The following is an 18,754-nucleotide window of genomic DNA, read 5'->3' on the forward strand; positions in this document are numbered from 1 at the left end:
CCGTCAGGGGGCTTAGCAGAATGCAGCAACGAGGGGCACACCAAGATGACTGAAGAAATGCTTTCCCCATTGGGGTCTCAGCAGACCTGGACCCCTGGGTAGCCTTGCAGTGCTCAGGGTTTGGGTGCTCCTCCTGCAGGGGGTGGGACGGACCCAGCTCCAGTGGAGGAGCAGAGAGGGCAGGAAGGAAAGAGATGAGCAGCAGATCCTTCCTGTAGACAATGATTACCATGGGGACCCTGGCAGGGGGCCAAGCAGACACCAAGTACAAGGGCAGCCGAAGGGTTTCTGTAGATGCCTAAGCCCCCACACAGCCCAGCAACATAAAGGACTCTGACAGAAAGCAAAACAACGTCAACAATCTTTATTACCAAACTCACTACAGGGTTAACTCTTTAACCCCACCTAACAGCAAAAACAGCATCTCTAACAAGATCAAGCATGGAGGTTAACAGACCCAATAAAGATCGTCTCTAAGGGGTGACACCTGTGGCTCAACGGAGTACGCCGCCAGCCCCATATGCAGGAGGTGGCAGGTTCAAACCTAGCCCCAGCTACAAAAACTGCAAAAAAAAAAAAAAAATTGTCTCTAAGAAGAGGATTGAAAAATATATACATCTGTGTGGATTTTTTAAAAGTAAAATTTTCCAGTGTTATAGGAAAGGTATCCCAAAGTTATTTCAGTCCATAAAAAAACAGCAATTTGGCAGTCTGTGCAGCTCTAAAAACCCGAACTCAGGATAACCCTAGAAGAAAATTACCCCCTCCAATTAAAAGAAAAACAAACAAACAAAATCCCCCTTTCTCCTCTTGTTCATCTTCCATTGCTTATTCCTCGAAACCAAAGAATAACAGGGTAGACAATATCCAGCTCACTTCTCTTATCCCCTATCCCCAAGAATTATTCCTTAGGAATCTTCACCCCTACTACAAATAATTGATCTCTAATTTCTGGGCTATCTATCTAGAAACCTGCAAATCATCCTTATGCTTCAAGGAGGGGCCTGAGGGCTCCTTAAAGGGGCGGTGTACCTAACAGAGCCCAGAGTACAGGCTGCAGGGTGGAGGGTGGGGGATCTTGTAAGCAAGAATAAAATACCCCAACACTTACAACTGAACATCTAACCTACCAGGCAACAACTAGCAGCAGGCATGGAAGTATTTGCTGCACCAAAAGGCTGCACACATTCCCTCTTTAGCCTAAAGGGAGGTGACAGCCACGTGAGCATCTGACCTCACAGTGCAGAGGAAGACGTTCGGCCCCAAGGATAGTCTCTGCTGTGTCTGGGTTGATGAAACTGCCACTCCTGGGCCCGGGCAACCTGGTTCATGACAGCTTTATAGAAGTTTCTCCCCCTTATGCAGCATTTTTAAGAATAGGGAAATTTTCAATTTGACTTTGTAACTGACAAATTCTTCACCAGCAGCTTCTCTGAAACCGCCAATGGAGACAGACCATGCCTCAGTTGAGGATCATAGCTCTTTCCAGTCAATGGGTTTCTTGCCGGACTTCTGGAGCAGGTCATTGGTCTTAGAGAAGTGTCTACACCCAAAGAAGCCTCTGTACACTGACAATGGAGAGGGATGAGCCGTCTGCAGTACATGATGCCGCTTCTGAAAAAGAATAGGAGAAAAGATGGCAGATTTGGGATCCTTCTTTTTAAAAAAAAGACTGTGTACTACAGCTGTTATACTTTGAAGACCATATACAATTTTCTCTTTGACCTCTCTAAATTCTCCCTCCTTCAGAAGTAGAGCACTCAGCATTTGTATTAGAAGTCCATGTATCAAGCAACTACTTTTGCTAGGCTCTGAGAAGCAGAGTAGACCAGCCTCAGCCCCGACTTGGCAGCATCTACATAATTCTCAAGTGCCCGTATCTCAGCAGCAATTGTGCTGCTTACACTGCATTTGCTGAAGGTACCATGATGAGCTCACAGATGCTTCTTAACTTACAGTGGGGCTAGGAACCCCCCCCCCCCAAGTTGAAAACACTATAAATTCAAAGTACATTTAAATACATCTAAATAACCTAACCATCATAGTTTTACCTAGTCTACCTCAAATGTGCTCAGAACGTCAGCCTGCAGTTAGGCAAAATTGTCTAACACAAAACTTACTTTATCATGGTGTTACACAGCTCATACAAGTTAGCAAATGCACTGACAATGAGAAACAGAATGGTTGTAGAGGTACTTGAATTTGGGTTTCCACCAAATGCACACCACTTTAGTACCAGTGTAAAGTCAAAACCCCCCGCCAGTCCAACCTCTTAGGTCAGGGACCTTCTGTTTGCATAAGGGAGCTCATTGTAGCACTGCTTCTATCAGTTGAAACCTAATTAAACCGAGTTAGAGAATTGGTTAGAAGTATTTCTCTAACATTCTTACAGTAGGACATCATGTAGCTGTTAGAGAAACACAGTCAAGTTACACATCCTGTTATGAGCTGACCTCCAAAATGATCAGGTAAAAAAAGAAAAAGCAAGATAAAGTAAATTCATTTAAAAGTTTTTTCAAAGGAAAAAAACATATATTGTCTGAGCAATCTCATCATAAAAACAGAAGACTGCCATACATCATTTAATGATGAGGATCTTTTCTGAGAAATGCATAGGTGATTTCACTGTGTGATTACACAGTGTACTTATACACTAGATGGCATAACCTACCACACCCCCAAGTTATAGGGTATGGCCTATTGCTTGTAGGCTACAAACCTGTACAGCTTGTTCCTGTACTGAAAACTCTAGGAAATTGTGTATCTAAGCATATCAAACACAGAAAAGGTATAGTAAAAATATAGCAGTATAATCTTCTAGGACCACCATCATATACGGTCCATTTTGGACCAAAATGTTATGTGGTGCATGACTGTACTTAACTTTTAAAAATATTACCTGTAGTTATTATTGAGCAGTGGTCCAGCATGGCTGAAAGCAAAGCCTGGAGCCAGATTGTCTGGGTTCAAGGCCCAGCTCTGCCACGCAGTAGTTGTGTAACATGTGGGAAGTTGCTACGAGTCTCTAAAGCTGCTTCAGTTTTTATTTGTAAACTGGGAGTAACAACAGAGCCTGGCTTATGAAGTTACTGTGAAAGATCAACTGAAGACCACCAGGTAAAGTATTACAGGAGACTATGTGCGTCAAATGCTGAGCACACACGAGCAGCGCAGACCCCTGTGAACTTCAGCTATGCTAAGCTTTGAAGGGTAACTTAGCCTCCTGTGAAGGAAGGGACCTCCACATTCTATGCAGAGGAAGGCGGATATACAAAGAAAAAGAAAGGCTGGGAATTGGGGCCCAGTGAAAAAATACAGGTGGGTCTCAGCCTAGAGCCCAAAATTGAAAGAAGTGAGTCATGGCTGAGAGGCCGGCTGGGCCACCACCCCTACCCCCAACAGCCCATCAGCCTAGGCCAATGCCTTCCAGAGAGAAGGCATTCACTCTTCCAGGCAACGTCAGGTGAGGGCCAATAAGGCTGCAGAGATGAATGTAACCGAATCCAGGGGAAAGAAAGAACAGATAGGAGTGGCCACATAAGGGCAAGTGAGGGAGAAGAGGTGGTGGGGAAGCGGAGGTGGGGAAGAGAGGAGAAAGAGGTAGGCAGGAAACTGCGTTACGGATTTCTGGTTGGACAACTGGGCAGATAGTGGTACTTTATTGCTGAAGAATATAGAAAAACAAGCTCAGTGAGGGACTGATTAAGAAAGAATTTAGTTCAGAAAATGTTGAATTTGATAATATGGGAGAGTGGTAAAGAGACACACTATAGACCTAGAGCTCAGGAGAGACCCTGGGCTGGAGATAGGACAGATTACAATTATTCTCACACACATTTCTTATGTATCTCATCAGATCTCAGCGTTCATAAGGTTGGATCATAGGTCATTATGCGATAGTAAGTGTATCCACTACCCTAAATGCCTTTTTAAGAGTTAAGCAAGGTTCTGCAAGAAAAGCATTGAACCCCAAGCCCCATGTTCAATTTATCTGTACATTTCTGATGTATCAGTCATCTCCTACTGAGAAACCAGCCCACCATCATCTCTGATGCACCAGGATTCAAGGCTGACACCTAGGTCTGTGATCTCCACAAGCAGATACCCAGGTGCTTTAGTAAGTGAGGAAGTAGGCTGGGGGAGGATGCAGGGAGGGCAGCAACTGGTCTGGTTGTGTTTGGTGTTCATGATTAGATCTCAGGTTTGATGACTGTAGTATTTTAATGGAGAAGTTAAATTTGTAATTGAGTAAAATTCTTTGTGTTTTCTATATGCTCCCAAATTTCTTGGAAGAAACTTGCCTTTTTCATCATTTAAAGCATCACTTATTAAATGAATGGGATCCAAGGACCTCAATATCTTTTATGTGTATGACAAGTTCATGCATCTATTACCAACTGGATTAAATCACAACTTGCCCAGTTATTCTCCTCACATATAACACATCATTATTCCTGTAATTTGTCTGAATTTAGCTCAGTTTCAACGTAAAACCCAACTCTATGCTTTAAGGGAAAATAAAATTCATTTTAGGACATGGGATTTCCCAGGGACTCGCAATGAAAAGTGTTAAAACATACCCTATCAATGGCACTGCCCTTCTTCTGAGCATAAGAGCCCCAGAGCAGGAAGACAAGGCCATTCAAGTTTTGATTTAGCCAGGTCACAACTGCATCAGTAAATTGCTCCCAACCTCTCTCCTTATGAGAATTGGCTTGATGGGCCCGCACAGTGAGGACAGCATTAAGGAGGAGAACACCTACAAACACACACAGGGGAAAGAGGTTAAATGTAGGGTCAGACACATCAACCAAACACCTGGCAACAGGTTAGTCACACGCTGAAACCACATGCCTGACGGGTGAGCTGAAGAAAAATAGGTCACAAAGAAAGCATTACATTACAACACAACCAGTGGTGACCTTTGGGTAAGAAGATCACACAGCCTTTTATTTTTCTCTTCCAGCTTGCTGCAGTTGACATGCCTTATAGCCCTCCATCAGAAGGAATTGTTTAAAAAAAAAAAAAAAATCCCAAGAGATATTGGGATCCCAGAACACTAAAAGTAGGCCAAAATCATTCACTTAAAAAAAAAAACAAAAAAAATCAAACTGCAAAAAAAAAACAAAAAAAAATTTTTTTTGAGAGAGTCTCACTATGTCGCCCTCAGTAGAGTACCGTAGCATCACAGCTAACAGCAACCTCAAACTCTTAGACTTGAGCAATTCTCTTGCCTCAACCTCCTGAGTAGCTGGGACTATAGGCACCTGCCACAATGCCTGGCTCTTTTTTGATTAGAGTTGTCATTGTTTAGCAGGCCTGGGCTGGGCTGGAACCCACCAGCCTCAGTATATGTGGCTGGCGCCCTCCTCACTGAGCTATGGGTGCTGAGCCTAAACATTTTTTCTTTATCCTAGTTGTAGAAAGAAAGTCTTAGATTAAAACACACCCCACATGTCAAAATGAGCAGTCAGCCTGGGTAATATAGTAGACACCTCATCCCTACAAAAAATAAATTAGCCAGGTGTGGTGATACATAGCTATAGTCCCAGCTACTTAGGAGGCTGAGGCAGGAGGGTCACTTGAGTCTAGGAGTTCAAGGTTGCAGTGAACTATGATCATGCCACTGCTCTCCAGCCTGGGCAACCTTGTCTTTGAACAAACAAAGTGGATAAATTTTTTTGTACACTTGTCTTTCAAATTATAATTAAAACATGAAAGAAAACATTGGCTGCAGAATAAAAACTTAGATACCTATCTTTTCACTATATAAATCACCCATTTTATTAGCTCTTGCTAGTTCTTTATACAACCCTTTCAAAACATTAACAAACAGTACAGAAAAGACTGCTGGCATCAGTCCAAAGTACATCTAGCGATGATTTACCTTGCTTGGCCCACCCAGACAAATCTCCATGGCCAGGATGAACAAAACCATCTATGTCTGTAGACAGTTCTTTATAAATGTTTTCCAAACTAAAAGCAAACAGGAAGAAAAACAGATTATAATTTTGAAAACTCAGTAACCTCTAAAATACATGTGAAAAGGTTAGAGGTTACAGCCAGCTCTTGGAAAGGACAAGGGCACACACTGCACCAATTAATGATAAACACTACCAGTTTACCTTCTGGTAAATCTGCCAAGGACCTTTCTTTTGAGCTGTGCTTGGATTTAAGGACTAGCACTTTGAAACAGCTAATTAGTCTAGAAGTTACAACTCCCTCCTCCCCACACACTAATTGTTCAGTTACGGTTTTGTATATTTATATATATATGTAAAACCCTCCAAAGCAGTTCTTTATCAGGGATAATTTTCTCCCCCAAGGAACTTCTAGCAATGTCTGTGACTATTTAATTGTCACAACTGGGGGGTGCTACTGGCATCTAGTGGGTAGAGGAAAGGGAGGCTGCCCAACATCCTACAAAGCTTGGGACAATCCCTTCTCCCACAACAAAGCATAACTCAGCCCCAAATGTCAGTAGTGCTAAAGTTGAGAAATCCTGCTCCCAAGGCTAATAAAAGTCCCTCCAATAATCCCACCTGTAATTTGCAAAGTACAGATCCGAAAATAATTATGATTGGCCCAGAGCCATCTGTAAAGCAACTGTACCTGGGTGGAGGTGGAACAGGTCTTTGAACACTAAAGCAGAGCCCATGTGCTTGATTGGGTCCATGATATGGATCCTGTCCCAGGATAACAACCTTCACCTATGAACGCCAAGTGGTACAGAATTAAACAATACTGCAGTGTAGACAGTGTAAATCAGGGATTTTCAACTGGTGTGTCACAAAAATTTTTTAATATCATTAATTAAATTATTTTCAAAAGAAGTTCAAAGCACATAAGTGTATACATTTTTTTTTTTACTGTTTTTTGGATCAACATTAAGTGTGCAATAGAAGTTTAACTATAGGTTCAAGTGTGCAATGAGATAAAAAAAGGTTTAGGGCAGCGCCTGTGGCTCAGTGAGCAGGGCGCCGGCCCCATATACCGAGGGTGGCGGGTTCAAACCCAGCCCCAGCCAAACTGCAACAAAAAAATAGCTGGGCGTTGGTTGTGGCGGGCGCCTGTAGTCCCAGCTACTAGGGAGGCTGAGGCAGGAGAATCGCCTAAGCCCAGGAGTTGGAGGTTGCTGTGAGCTGTGTGACGCCACGGCACTCTACTGAGGGCAATAAAGTGAAACTCTGTCTCTACAAAAAAATAAAATAAAATAAAATAAAGGTTTAAACACATTGGTCTAAATGAACACCTGACAGAGTAATAACCTACACGAAAGGATACAACAATGAGGAGCGACCCCTTCCTGACCACTGAAGAAGGGAGTAACTACCTGAGCATCATCATCCATTATCAAATTATCTTTCTATCACCCTAACACACTGCCCCACCCCTTTCTCTGACTCAAATGTCTCAAATGAGATGGGGGTCAAATACTGCTTTTATCTCCTTTGTATTTTTCAAATTACAAAACAGCCAATCATCTCCTGGTCATCCCTACCCCAAGTTAACCATTTAGATAACAGTTACCCCTATATACAATTAGGGTTACCATACTCATCACTGTATATTTTGTATTTCTCATGTCATATATCTTGGGCATCCTTCAAGTCAAGAGAGTGTTCAATCACTAGTCATGGCCAGACAGCTTGTTTACAAGGCTTTCTATTATGAAAACACTGCAGTAAACATCCTAGTATGCACATCCTTGCACTCCGTTGCTTTTACTTCTATGGAACAGATGTGCAGTAATGAAGATGCAGATCAAAGGATAGGTGTATTTTGAACTTTCACATGTCTTTTTTACTTTGCAGTGAGGTGAAGCTATTCACATTCCTCACCAGCAGCATAGGAGAGTGCCTCTTTCCCTACATTCTCAAATAGAATGGAGCCAGAAGAGTACGGGGTCACATCAAAAGGGCCATAGGATTTGGTGCAAAAGGCAATGAAGAGTCACAGGAGGTGTTGAAATGCTAGCTGGTGTCTTTTCAAACCAGTGTTTGCCCATGTGTTCTTTCTTAGAATTTTCCTCCACAGCTGTCATACTCTTTATCCTTCAGAATCCAGCTCCACACATCCTACCACCAGGAAGATTTTAGGAACCTTTCATCCCTCCTCTTGGTGCTCACACTGTTGCCAGCATAGGCTCTGCGTGATGTAACCTATCCCCACAGGGAAACTTTCCAGCTGGGCCTCTGGTCCTGGGCAAGCTCCCTGACTCTGGATTCTCATCTGCAAAGCTGCCTCCTGGCCTATCTGATCCACATAGGTTTGATTCTCTTTTGAACCTTTCCTGTTTGTCTGATTACTGGTATTCAGAATAGGGAATTCAAGTAAGGAGCAAACTAATACTGCATTTAATAGGACTTAGTTTAACTTTGAAACCAGGGAGGTATATTCTAAGCTCTTTCTCTAAAATGAAAACACCAAAATTTTCCAAGTATGAGGTATGGCTACCTTAACAAGACACTTCTGTTTAATACAGTGAAGCCACAAGCTTTTGAACAAGAGACTGCCCTGACTAGAGCAGCCAATCAGCAACTGTCATACAGGATGAACTAGCAAAGGGATTTGTTAACAAGATAGCAAAACTGTTCAGGATAGATAAAAGTCAATAGTTTGAAAGTGCCAACTATATAAGAAAATGTGGGGCGGCGCCTATGGCTCAGTCGGTAGGGCGCCGGCCCCATATACCGAGGGTGACGGGTTCAAACCCGGCCCTGGCCAAACTGCAACCAAAAAAAAAAAAAAAAAAAAAATAGCTGGGCGTCGTGGCGGACGCCTGTAGTCCCAGCTACTCGGGAGGCTGAGGCAAGAGAATCGCTTAAGCCCAGGAGTTGGGAGGTTGCTGTGAGCTGTGTGAGGCCACGGCACTTTACCGAGGTCCATAAAGTGAGACTCTGTCTCAAATAAAAAAAAAGAAAATGTGGTTGGATCAGGGTGGGGTCAACTGCAGCAGTTAAAAAGAGAACCGCTTCATGTTTTGGTTTCAGGATTAAATAAAATACAGAAAATGAGAGCATACCTACACAAGGCTATGTATGAATATTTTCCTTTTGATGAGTAAATAGCAAATGTTAAAAAGAGTACATATAAGATTAAAAAGTAAAATAAAAATACATAAATTTTTTAAAAGTCAATGTAGGCTAAAATACAGTCAGTTAAACCCTCATAATTTCAGTATTTCTAATTAAAACACTGGGGCACGGTGGCTCATGCCTGTAATCCTAGTACTCCGGGAGGCTGAGGCAGGTGGATCACCTAGTTCAGGAGTTTGAGAGTAGCCTGAGCAAGAGTGAGACTCCATTTCTATTAAAAATGGAAAAACCAGCAAGGGGGGTTGGCCAGCACCTGTAGTCCCAGCTCCTCAGGAGGCTGAGGCAAGAGGAAAGCTGGAACCCAGAAGTTTGGTTGCTGCAAGGTATGACACCATGGCAACACCCAGTGCAACAGAGTGAGACTCTGCCAGAAAAAATAATAATAGTAAATTATAAAACATATTGTTTAATTCCTTTCCCCCAATAAAATTCATTACCTTGTACTTACATCTCTTATATCACACATGTGGGTCCATGTGAAGACTTGGTGGGGTGGTGGATAAACAGTGTAATGTTTTCTTTCTTCTGCAACAAATCCCATTAGCTGATTAAAAAATAAACTAGACTTAAAATCAGACTCTCATTGGCAATCATGAGAATTCAGCAAGTTATTTCAAGCACCATCTAAAATTTAGAAGGATTTTATATGCAAATTCTTTAAAAACCCTCACATCAATTCCCTGCGAACGTCACCCACCCACCCCCAACACAGTTTTTAAAAAGGCCAAGCCAGGGGCGGCGCCTGTGGCTCAAGGAGTAGGGTGCCGGTCCCATATGCCGGAGGTGGCGGGTTCAAACCTAGCCCCGGCCAAAAACCAAAAAAAAAAAAAAAAAAGGCCAAGCCAGGTTTCATTCAGACCGGCTGGTGCTTTTACTACACCCCAGCATTTCCTGGAAAGTCGACTGAGTGGCTTTAAAAAAACCCACGACATCATCTCACATCTAACAGCTTTAACCAATGGTTGGATCCAAATAAAAAGTTTTGTTTTTATTCCCTTTCCATGAAAAGGACACTGATGGAGGGAAAATAAGGAGCCTCTGAAGGAAATATCCTGCAAACGCAAGCCAGAGCTGCTACCCTCACAAGACAAAGGACCTCCACATTACCCCGAGAAAGATACAAGTTTCCACACTTACTTTTATAAAATAAGGTTTCCCGAACTCTCCACTGAGGTGCTTCTTCCAACTCTCACCAAAGCCCTCGGGCACATTGCGGGCCGCGAGCCTGAGCAGGGCTGCGGCCTTGTTCCTCTGGATGCGAACCAGCTGTTCCGGGCTCAGCGGCAAGGAGCGCGGCGTGCCGGGCTCGTCCTGCCCAGCTCGGGCTTTCTTGGCTGGGCTGGCCTGTAAAAGGTCCCCGCAGAAGCTGGTCACCGGCCGCGGCGGCCCTTTTCCGGGCGCCAGCAACAACTTCCGGCCCAAACCTAACGTCCCACAACATAAGATACCCATTTGCGGAGCAAAACCGGACACTGAAAGCCACGGGGCCGAGCGCAGGCCGGAAATTTGGAATATAGGACTAAACCGGTGCGTTAAGGGGCTGAGGGATTCACGAGAACCTGACCCTACTGGAAGGCGTCCCGCCCCCGCAGAAGCCGCCTCGGGAGTCCTCACGCGACCTTTTCGCGGCAAAACTCTCCCTTCTGAGGTCCCACCTCCTCCCTACTCTGATTGGACGCGCGCCGAAAGGGGCAGGCCGGCAACGCGGCCGATAGGAGCGGTGGGCCCCGAGGCTCGTCCCTATTGGCTGGCCCTTCAACATGGCGGCCGATGGGCGGCAGTGGCTATTTTAAACACGTGGAGGCTATTTTGAACAGAGGGCGCGGGTTTACCGAGTCGGTGGGACGTCTCTGTACCCCTTCGGTACAGCTCGCCTCTTCCTCCCTAGCGCCCTCTATCCCCGGAGCCCGAAGCGGTCTCCCCCGCGACTCACCGCCCCATTCCCACTATCTTCAGGTAAGGCCGCCACGCCGGTCCCCAAGCCGGCCGGCTCGGGGCTGCAAGCACGTCGCTTCCTGGCGGGGCTCGGGGAGAAGAAGGAGTAGAGTGTCTTCTGGCCGATCATCCCGGGGCCGAGCAGAGAACAAATGCGCGCCGCGTGGGGATCCGGGAGGATTGTACTGACTATCGATTTGCAATTGGCGCCAAGCGACCCGCGCATGCTCCGAGTGGAGAACTTTGCTGGGGCGGGGGGCGGGGGGAGCGGGGATGGGACGGGGGGCGGTGGAGCGCTCAAGGCGCAGGTGCAGGGAGGGGCCGCCCGTCCCCCTCCTGGGGCAAGGTGGGGCTTGTGACGGTACTAAGGGTCTACTCTTTTCATTCATTTTGTGTATTTGACCAACCTTTGCCTTTTGGAAAGCCCCAACACAGCTCAGCTGGAAAAAAAAAAAAAACAACGTACCTACCCCTTAGGATTGTTGTGGGAGTGAAACGAGCACTATAATATTTGTTGAACACAACTTTCGCAGCCTGTTTTACTAAAGACAAACTAAGGCTTAGAGCAATTAAGCACTTTTTTTTTTTTTTTTTGTAGAGACAGAGTTTCACTTTATTGCCCTTGGTAGAGTCCCGAGTAGCTGGGACTACAGGCGCCCACCACAACGCCCGGCTATTTTTTTGTTGCAGTTTGGCCGGGGCTGGGTTTGAACCCGCCACCCTCGGTATATGGGGCCGGCGCCCTGCTCACTGAGCCACAGGCGCCGCCCGCAATTAAACATTTTAACCTATAAGGTTTGGGTGAGACCCTCATGGAAATCAGGGATATTAACCCCCTGAAGATTCACCCTTAAAATGCCCTCTCCATAGGCCACCTCCTCCCCTCATTGCACACCTGGGATTCTCTTTCCCCCCCTCACCACATCCAAATTGTCAATAGCTCTTTTTGGTTCTGTCTCCAAAATAAATCCTGAATTCAATTGCAGCTCTTCCCTCTCTTGGCTACAATCCCAGCCTCTTTCCTGGGGAGGGATTCCAAATAGGCTTACAATCCCCAGCTTATTATCTAGCTCTTAAGGCTCCTTCCCCTTCTGACTGAATCTTTCTTCCCTACTACTGAGTTCAACTTCCAATACTTTTGCTGGACACACCCAGCCTGCCCCTCTGTGGCCTTCACATACTTGCACACACTGTCCCCCATTAGATCTTAGCTCTGGAGCCTTCGCTGAAAGGCCTTCTCCTACTGCCCCACTTTCTAGCTCATAGCTCTGTTTATAGCTGCTATGTAATATAAAATAATCTTATTTGTTCCTTCTTTGTTTATTTCTGTCTCAATCTCCAAAACCTAACCAGGGCAAGAGTGGGAACTTTATTCTTCTTTGTTGGTGTCTCCCAGTGCCTAGGACAAGCTGCAGAAATATAAAAAGGGAGAGAAGCTCATAATCGAAAATGATTTGCCTTTACAGACAATTTAAAAAGCAATTCAGCAGTTTTGAATAAACTTAAACATGCACTTACTATCTGACCCAGCAATCCCATTCCTAAGCATTTATCCAAGTGAAATGAGAAGCTGTATTCACACAAAACCTTGCACATGTCTGATTTGAGAACCATTGTTTGGTGTCACTTTACACTGGGGGCTATCTTGGTGTCACATAGTGATTTTATTCATAATTACTTAAAACTGGAAATAATCCACATACCCAGCTGACACTCAGTACGTGGTGGATCCATAGGATGGAATATTCCCCACCAGTAAGAAGGAGCAAACAACATATGTTATCTTAAAAGCAGTGTACTTAGTGAAAGAAGTCAGACACAAAGGCTATAATATTGTACAATCCTACTTATATGAAATTCTAGAAAAGACAAAAAACGATGAGTTGCCCAGGCTGGGTGAGGGAGGAGAGTTGAGGCTGAGGGAATTTTATGGGGTAATGGAACTATTCCGTGTCTTGGCTGTAGTGTTGGTCATACAATATTGTACATTGGTCAAAATCTGCATTACTGTGCACTAAGAAGCCTTAAAAGAAAGAAAGAAAAGCCCCCAATCTCATGAGAGTGTTTTGCCGGGGGACGGGGGGACAGAAAGTCAATAAAACTTACAAGCAACAGTAGAAAGTAACATTTGGGGTGTCACCTGTGGCTCAAGGAGTAGGGTGCTGGCCCCATATGCCGGAGGTGGCCAAAAACTGAAAAAAAAAAAAAATAAATAACATTTGGAGCACAGTGGCACTTCTGGCATGTGCTGTCATTTAATCTTCAAGGCACTCTCATGACATAGTTGTAGTAGTCCCTGCTTTCCAGATGAGGCAATTCAAGTCCAGAGAGGTAAAGTGACCTGTGAGAGGCCACACAGCTACAGTGAAGGAGACAGAAACAGAAGCCATGGGGTCTGACTGAGGAACTCGTGTTATCGCCAGCGACAATATGAGGTCCCCAACTCCCTGTCCGGACACCAAAATAGCCCCCAGTGAGAAGTGACACCAAACAGTGGTTCTCAAACCACAGATGATGGTGACAAGCAGGACCAACGTTAAACCGGAACACAGCAATGCTCCCAAGGCTTCGAGCAGCCAGCAGGCGGCGTCAGAAGGCCACCGGGCGACCTGTTTTACAGACTTCTGCGCTTCCCAGAGGGCAGCGGAAACCGACGCGGAACAGACTTGTGGCTGAGCGTTTTTTCTCGCCCCCACGGCCCTTTTAGGGTGTTTGGGGGCCAAGAGCTGCGCCACTGCAGGCTGAGATTCTGAAGGGAACCTCGCCACCCCCACCCCACGCATGTGTTACGAGTTATTGTCAGAATTGTGTTTGACCTTGTTTAACTGGTTTGCATGTGAGTGCTGAATCGTTTACATTTGAGCGTCACTGTACCTATTTGTTTTAATATTGGTGGGGGCGGAGCGGTCAGTTATCCCTCCCCTTTAACTGGGTGGGCAAAAGATAAGGAGCCTGCTTTTCTGGGTGACTTTGGTCAAACTTCTCCTACTGTCTGGCCGTCAGTTTCCCCAGCTGTAAAATGAGGGCTTGCCCTGTAGTTTCCAAATTCCGCTGTGGCATGTAAATTCCCGGGGGAGAGTTCTTTTAAAATTCAGAAATTGTGGCTCGGAGTTCAGTCATTTTGGTTCTTGCAGGCTAGCCAGCTGATCCTGATGCCCGTCCAGGTGCGGGAGACACTGGACCAGATTGTCCCCAGGGGCCCCTCCAGCTTTACCGTCCTCTGCTCCCTTCTTCAGGACATGGACTTAATCTTTGAAATGGCAGTTTAGGAATGCTGCTGCTGTGGGACTACTTTGGTGAACAGATTTTTGCACAGGGGCAGAACCTAGGTATGTCTTTGCCTTGCCACTGATGCCCATTCCTTTGCTGTGGGACAACAGGATGGACAGATACCTGGTGAAGGGGGCTCAAAGGGGCCTTTCGCGGAAGGGAGAGGAGCAAAAACAGACGGGAGAAATACCAGCTGTGTCTGGAGGAGACGATGATAACGACGAAAGCACAAGGAAGAGGCCCAGAAGAGAGACCCTTGGGAGCAGGGTCCACCTGGAAGACCCCAGCTGGCAGCACATTCGGGGGGAGGGCCTGGACTGCAGTTACACCATCCTGTTTGGCAAAGCCGAGGCGGACGAGATTTTCGGAGAGTTGGAGAAAGAAGTGGAATATTTTACAGGTAAGCAGAGCACACTGTGTATCTAGGTAGGCTTGTTTGATAAAACTAGTGACCTTATGTTTGGAGAAATCTGAACCATTGCTTACTGATGGGTTTACAGTCAACAAATGTTCCCTGGGCATCTCTGTGTCAAGTACCTTGTTAGATGTTTGAGATACAAACTTGAAAAAAATACAGGCTTGCCTGGCCCCTGGGAGATGAGAGATGACTAAAGTGAATTTTCACTTGGCTACCTATTGGCACCACCTGGAAAAGTTAAAAACAAAAAACATTCTGGTTTCTACCAACTGATCAGAATAGCTAGGAGTTGGGCATCAGTGTTTTTAAAAAGCTTCCAGGTGATTCTAATGTGCAACCAGGGGTTGAGAACCACTGGTCTAGTGGGAGAGATGGCAAGTAACCAGGTAATTCCTACACTTACAGTTTTCAGTGTCAGCTGCAGGACTTCTCGTCAAACTTTGACTGCTGGGCCCCACCCCTGCAGTTTGTTTTTTAAGGAGTCTCAGGGGAACCATACTGAGAACTGCTGCTCTACCCTGTGACAAGTACACAGGACAGGCATTGCTGAAGTACTTCAGAAGGCGTAGAAAACTCCACAGGAGACCCCAGTCTATAATGGGGGCTGTATGAGCCCCCCCATTCAAGGGGCCACAGGCTCTTAGTCCTCACAGTTGACAAAACTACCCTACTGTGTAAACTAAACTACATTGGGCATGTATTTCAGCCTCTCAATATGCTTTTATTGTAGTTAAGGCAATTGAGTGATAATATTTAACAAGAAAAAGAGCTTAAGACTGTGACTCTGTAAGTGTAGGACAAGAGTCACTGCTCTTGAAAATTTGGGGCAGTCAGCACTTCCATGAAATCTGCAAAAAAAAAGAAAAATCTGGGGCAAGCCACAATTTTTGAGGAGGGGCTGCTCAGCAGGGCATTATGTTACATTGAATGACACAGGAAATGTTATTCCTGTTTTCCCTTTGAATTCTGAATACCCAGGGAGTATATTGGGCATTCAACTACCTGGGTTTCTGGGGTGGCTCAAGAGGGATGGACCTACCATGTTTCATCTGTACAGGTGCCCTGGCCAGGGTCCAGGTATTCGGGAAGTGGCACAGCGTGCCAAGGAAGCAGGCAACATATGGCGACACGGGGCTGACCTACACGTTTTCAGGCCTTACACTGTCTCCGAAGCCATGGATCCCAGTTCTAGAGCTCGTCCGGGATCGTGTCTCTGGGGTGACTGGACAGACTTTCAACTTCGTGCTCATCAATAGGTGATACCTTATCTGTTCAGTGGACTAAATGTTGTAAATCTTTACTCTCCTCCAAAAGGAAGTTTAGAATCCCACCCTATTTTGTTCATTTGTACAACAAATCAATCTTTGGTGCACAAAGTATATATAGTAATGGGATAGTACCAGCAAAGTCAGTCTTCTTGGAGCTTCCTCTGCAGCAGAAAGTGAGAAGTGATTAACTCCTAAATAAATAGTTGAAAAAAAAAATAATTTCAGAGAGTGATTAACTGTCCTGAAGCAAATTTAAGTAGGCTGATTTGAAGGAGAATAGCTGAGAAGGGTTTGGGGTTTAGGGCAGGGTTACTGAGTGACAGCATTACTGATGTTTTGGGCCAGATCATTCCTTCTTGTGGGGGCTGCCCTGGGCATTGCAGGGTGTTGAGCATGTCTCTGTCCTCTACCCACGGGATGCCAGGAGCATCTCCACCCCCAGTGTCTGTCCCCAGGTGGCAGAATCACCTTGGTCAAGAAACCTAGGCATAGGGGAAGGTGACTTTAGATGAAGTGGTTACAGCCTCTGAGGTATCTGAGCTGATAACTAAATGGAGGGCACAAGCCACAGATACCTGAAAGAAGAACAGAGGGACCTTGGAGTGTCTGAGGAGCAGACATCCTGCCACTATGGCTAGAAAGCATTGAAGAGGGGAAAAAAAGGTATGAGATGAGCTCAGGTGGGCAGGGGCCAGAATGCACTAGGAATGAGGACTAAGCGTAGGGAGAAATCAGTACATGTGGTAATGGTTCCGTGTGAACCAGGGAAAAGTCAAGATTTGAGCTTTTGCTATCTTTCAGTTTTAAAGCACATGAACAAATAGGACTAGGTAACAGTGAAGATGCTTCAGGGCCAACTCATTACAGAGGCAGAAACACAACAGGGACAGTGGTTAACACAGCAGTTTCACGCTGTAAGAAAACAAGGGGTCTAAGCAGGAAACAGTGGCTCACACTCATAATCCTAGCATTCTGGGAGGTCAAGGCGGATCAATTGCCTGAGCTCAGGAATTTAAGACCAGCCTGAGCAAGAGCAAGAGCAAGACCCCACTCTTTAAAAACTGGCTGGGTGTTGTGATGTGCACCTCAAGTCCCAGCTACTCAGGAAACTGAGGCAAGAGGATCACTTGAGCCCAAGAGTTTGAGGTTGCTATGAGCTAGGCTGACACCATGGCACTCTACTGAGTGAGATTCTGTCTCAAAACAAAACAAAGCAAGGGGTCTGCTGCATTAGAAAGTTTCAGGAGAGAGTTGTTTTTATGAGCTGTGCTTGCTTCTCCTGGCAGGTACAAAGATGGCTGTGACCACATCGGGGAGCACAGAGATGATGAAAGGGAACTGGCCCCTGGGAGCCCCATTGCCTCTGTCTCCTTTGGTGCCTGCAGAGACTTCATTTTCCGGCATAAGAATTCTCGAGGGAAACACTCCTCCCGGAGGGTGGAGGTGGTCAGGCTCCAGCTGGCCCACGGAAGTTTACTTATGATGAACCACCCGACCAACACTCACTGGTATCATAGTCTTCCCATCAGAAAGAAGATCCTGGCTCCACGGGTCAATCTGACTTTTCGTAAAATTCTGCCTATTAAGAAATAACATTTTTAACAGTTCATACTTCAGTTTTCTTTCCTTTTCTATGAGGGAGCTGGCATTTCCTTTACCAACAGGGAACACAGAAAAGGTTTAACCAAAGCATAGGGCTGGTTACATAACAATGCAGAATTCAGAAAAAGAATGTTTGTATCGAATCAGTAAATTAAGAAAGAATACCAGTTGATTTTTTTCCTAAGAAAATGATTTTATTGCTATAATACATAGCAGATACAAAAGTACCTTTTGCAAATACATAAATTAGCAGTTATTATGGCATAAACCATTAGTTTAACTTAGGTTTTTCAAAAAAGCTACTTTTTAAATAATTTAAAACTAGAAATCAGATTATTTGGTTGTTACTTAGTGCCTAATAATTTACAAAATGAGGAAGTCAGCTTTAAGAAGTCCGGTTAAGACTTTGCACAGATATTGTTCACATTCACTACCTTGGCTCAAACCCTGGCCTCTGACCAAAGATCTGCTCACAACCACATGATCAAAGTCTTGTCCCCTTTCTTGCATCTCTTTAATGGCAGATTTCATAGAGTAGGCAGTGGCAGAACAGTAATTAGTCAAAGCAACAACTTTGCAAACCATTTTTAAGGTCACACAATTGGGCATTTTCCACCACACTCCAGTAAAACAGGTGTTCATGTTAGCATCAAAGCCCCAAGGCCTGAGTGGGTCAGGGATGATTGGATGAGAGGGTTCAAGCTGCTTCTTCCACCCTGATACCCATGGTTGGGAGAACCTTCACAGTATATTCTGTTGGGAGAGAGAGTTACAGAGGCCTCAGGATGCAGCCTGGGCCGGACAGAATGATGATCACATGGGCTCCTTGTACTCTGAGCTGACAACCAAGGCATTGGCAGGAAGTGTCCTCCACTCCCCACAAAGGAAGCATAGTTCTTAGCCTTCAGGTGACCCTTTGGAAAGATCTAATTCCAAATCTTATTTCTGAAAAGTCAGTTTGAATTTGGTATCCTTTTTTTTTAAATTAAAAATCTAGCTAAAACATAGGTAACTACTGTGTCATCAAAATTCCTTCGGCCCTGGGCTGTATTCATGAGGGAAGAGAATGCTCGATATACTCTTCCTGTATTAGGCTACTGGAAACGATGAATAAATTTAGAATATTGACTTATAAAATGACAATACTAGATGTCAGCTGTAGT

General features: G+C 45.0%; 2 protein-coding genes across 5 annotated transcripts; one reads left to right on the forward strand and one right to left on the reverse strand.

Annotated features, from left to right (window-relative positions):
* Positions 1-349: 349 nt before the first annotated feature.
* On the reverse strand, positions 350-11,230 carry UNG (uracil DNA glycosylase). 2 transcript variants are annotated; one of them, XM_053588586.1, is made up of 7 exons: positions 11,032-11,227; positions 10,236-10,442; positions 9,547-9,642; positions 6,613-6,710; positions 5,888-5,976; positions 4,581-4,759; positions 350-1,614 (listed from the first exon to the last, which is right to left on the reverse strand). In XM_053588586.1, the coding sequence occupies exons 1-7, from the start codon at positions 11,161-11,163 to the stop codon at positions 1,474-1,476; spliced, it is 942 nt and encodes a 313-aa protein (XP_053444561.1). In that variant the 5' UTR covers positions 11,164-11,227; the 3' UTR covers positions 350-1,473. The 2 variants fall into 2 exon arrangements, with proteins under 2 accessions (XP_053444561.1, XP_053444562.1); XM_053588587.1 differs by lacking the exon at positions 6,613-6,710 and having other exon boundaries at positions 9,536-9,642; positions 11,032-11,230.
* ALKBH2 (alkB homolog 2, alpha-ketoglutarate dependent dioxygenase) lies at positions 10,560-17,596 on the forward strand. 3 transcript variants are annotated; one of them, XM_053588590.1, is made up of 4 exons: positions 10,560-11,054; positions 14,414-14,703; positions 15,779-15,977; positions 17,276-17,596. In XM_053588590.1, the coding sequence occupies exons 2-4, from the start codon at positions 14,415-14,417 to the stop codon at positions 17,580-17,582; spliced, it is 795 nt and encodes a 264-aa protein (XP_053444565.1). In that variant the 5' UTR covers positions 10,560-11,054; position 14,414; the 3' UTR covers positions 17,583-17,596. The 3 variants fall into 3 exon arrangements, with proteins under 3 accessions (XP_053444565.1, XP_053444564.1, XP_053444563.1); XM_053588589.1 differs by lacking the exon at positions 10,560-11,054 and adding an exon at positions 13,684-13,869; XM_053588588.1 differs by lacking the exon at positions 10,560-11,054 and having other exon boundaries at positions 13,889-14,703.
* Positions 17,597-18,754: the final 1,158 nt, after the last annotated feature.

This window comes from Nycticebus coucang, chromosome 4, assembly GCF_027406575.1.
Source record: "Nycticebus coucang isolate mNycCou1 chromosome 4, mNycCou1.pri, whole genome shotgun sequence".
NCBI lineage: Eukaryota > Metazoa > Chordata > Mammalia > Primates > Lorisidae > Nycticebus > Nycticebus coucang.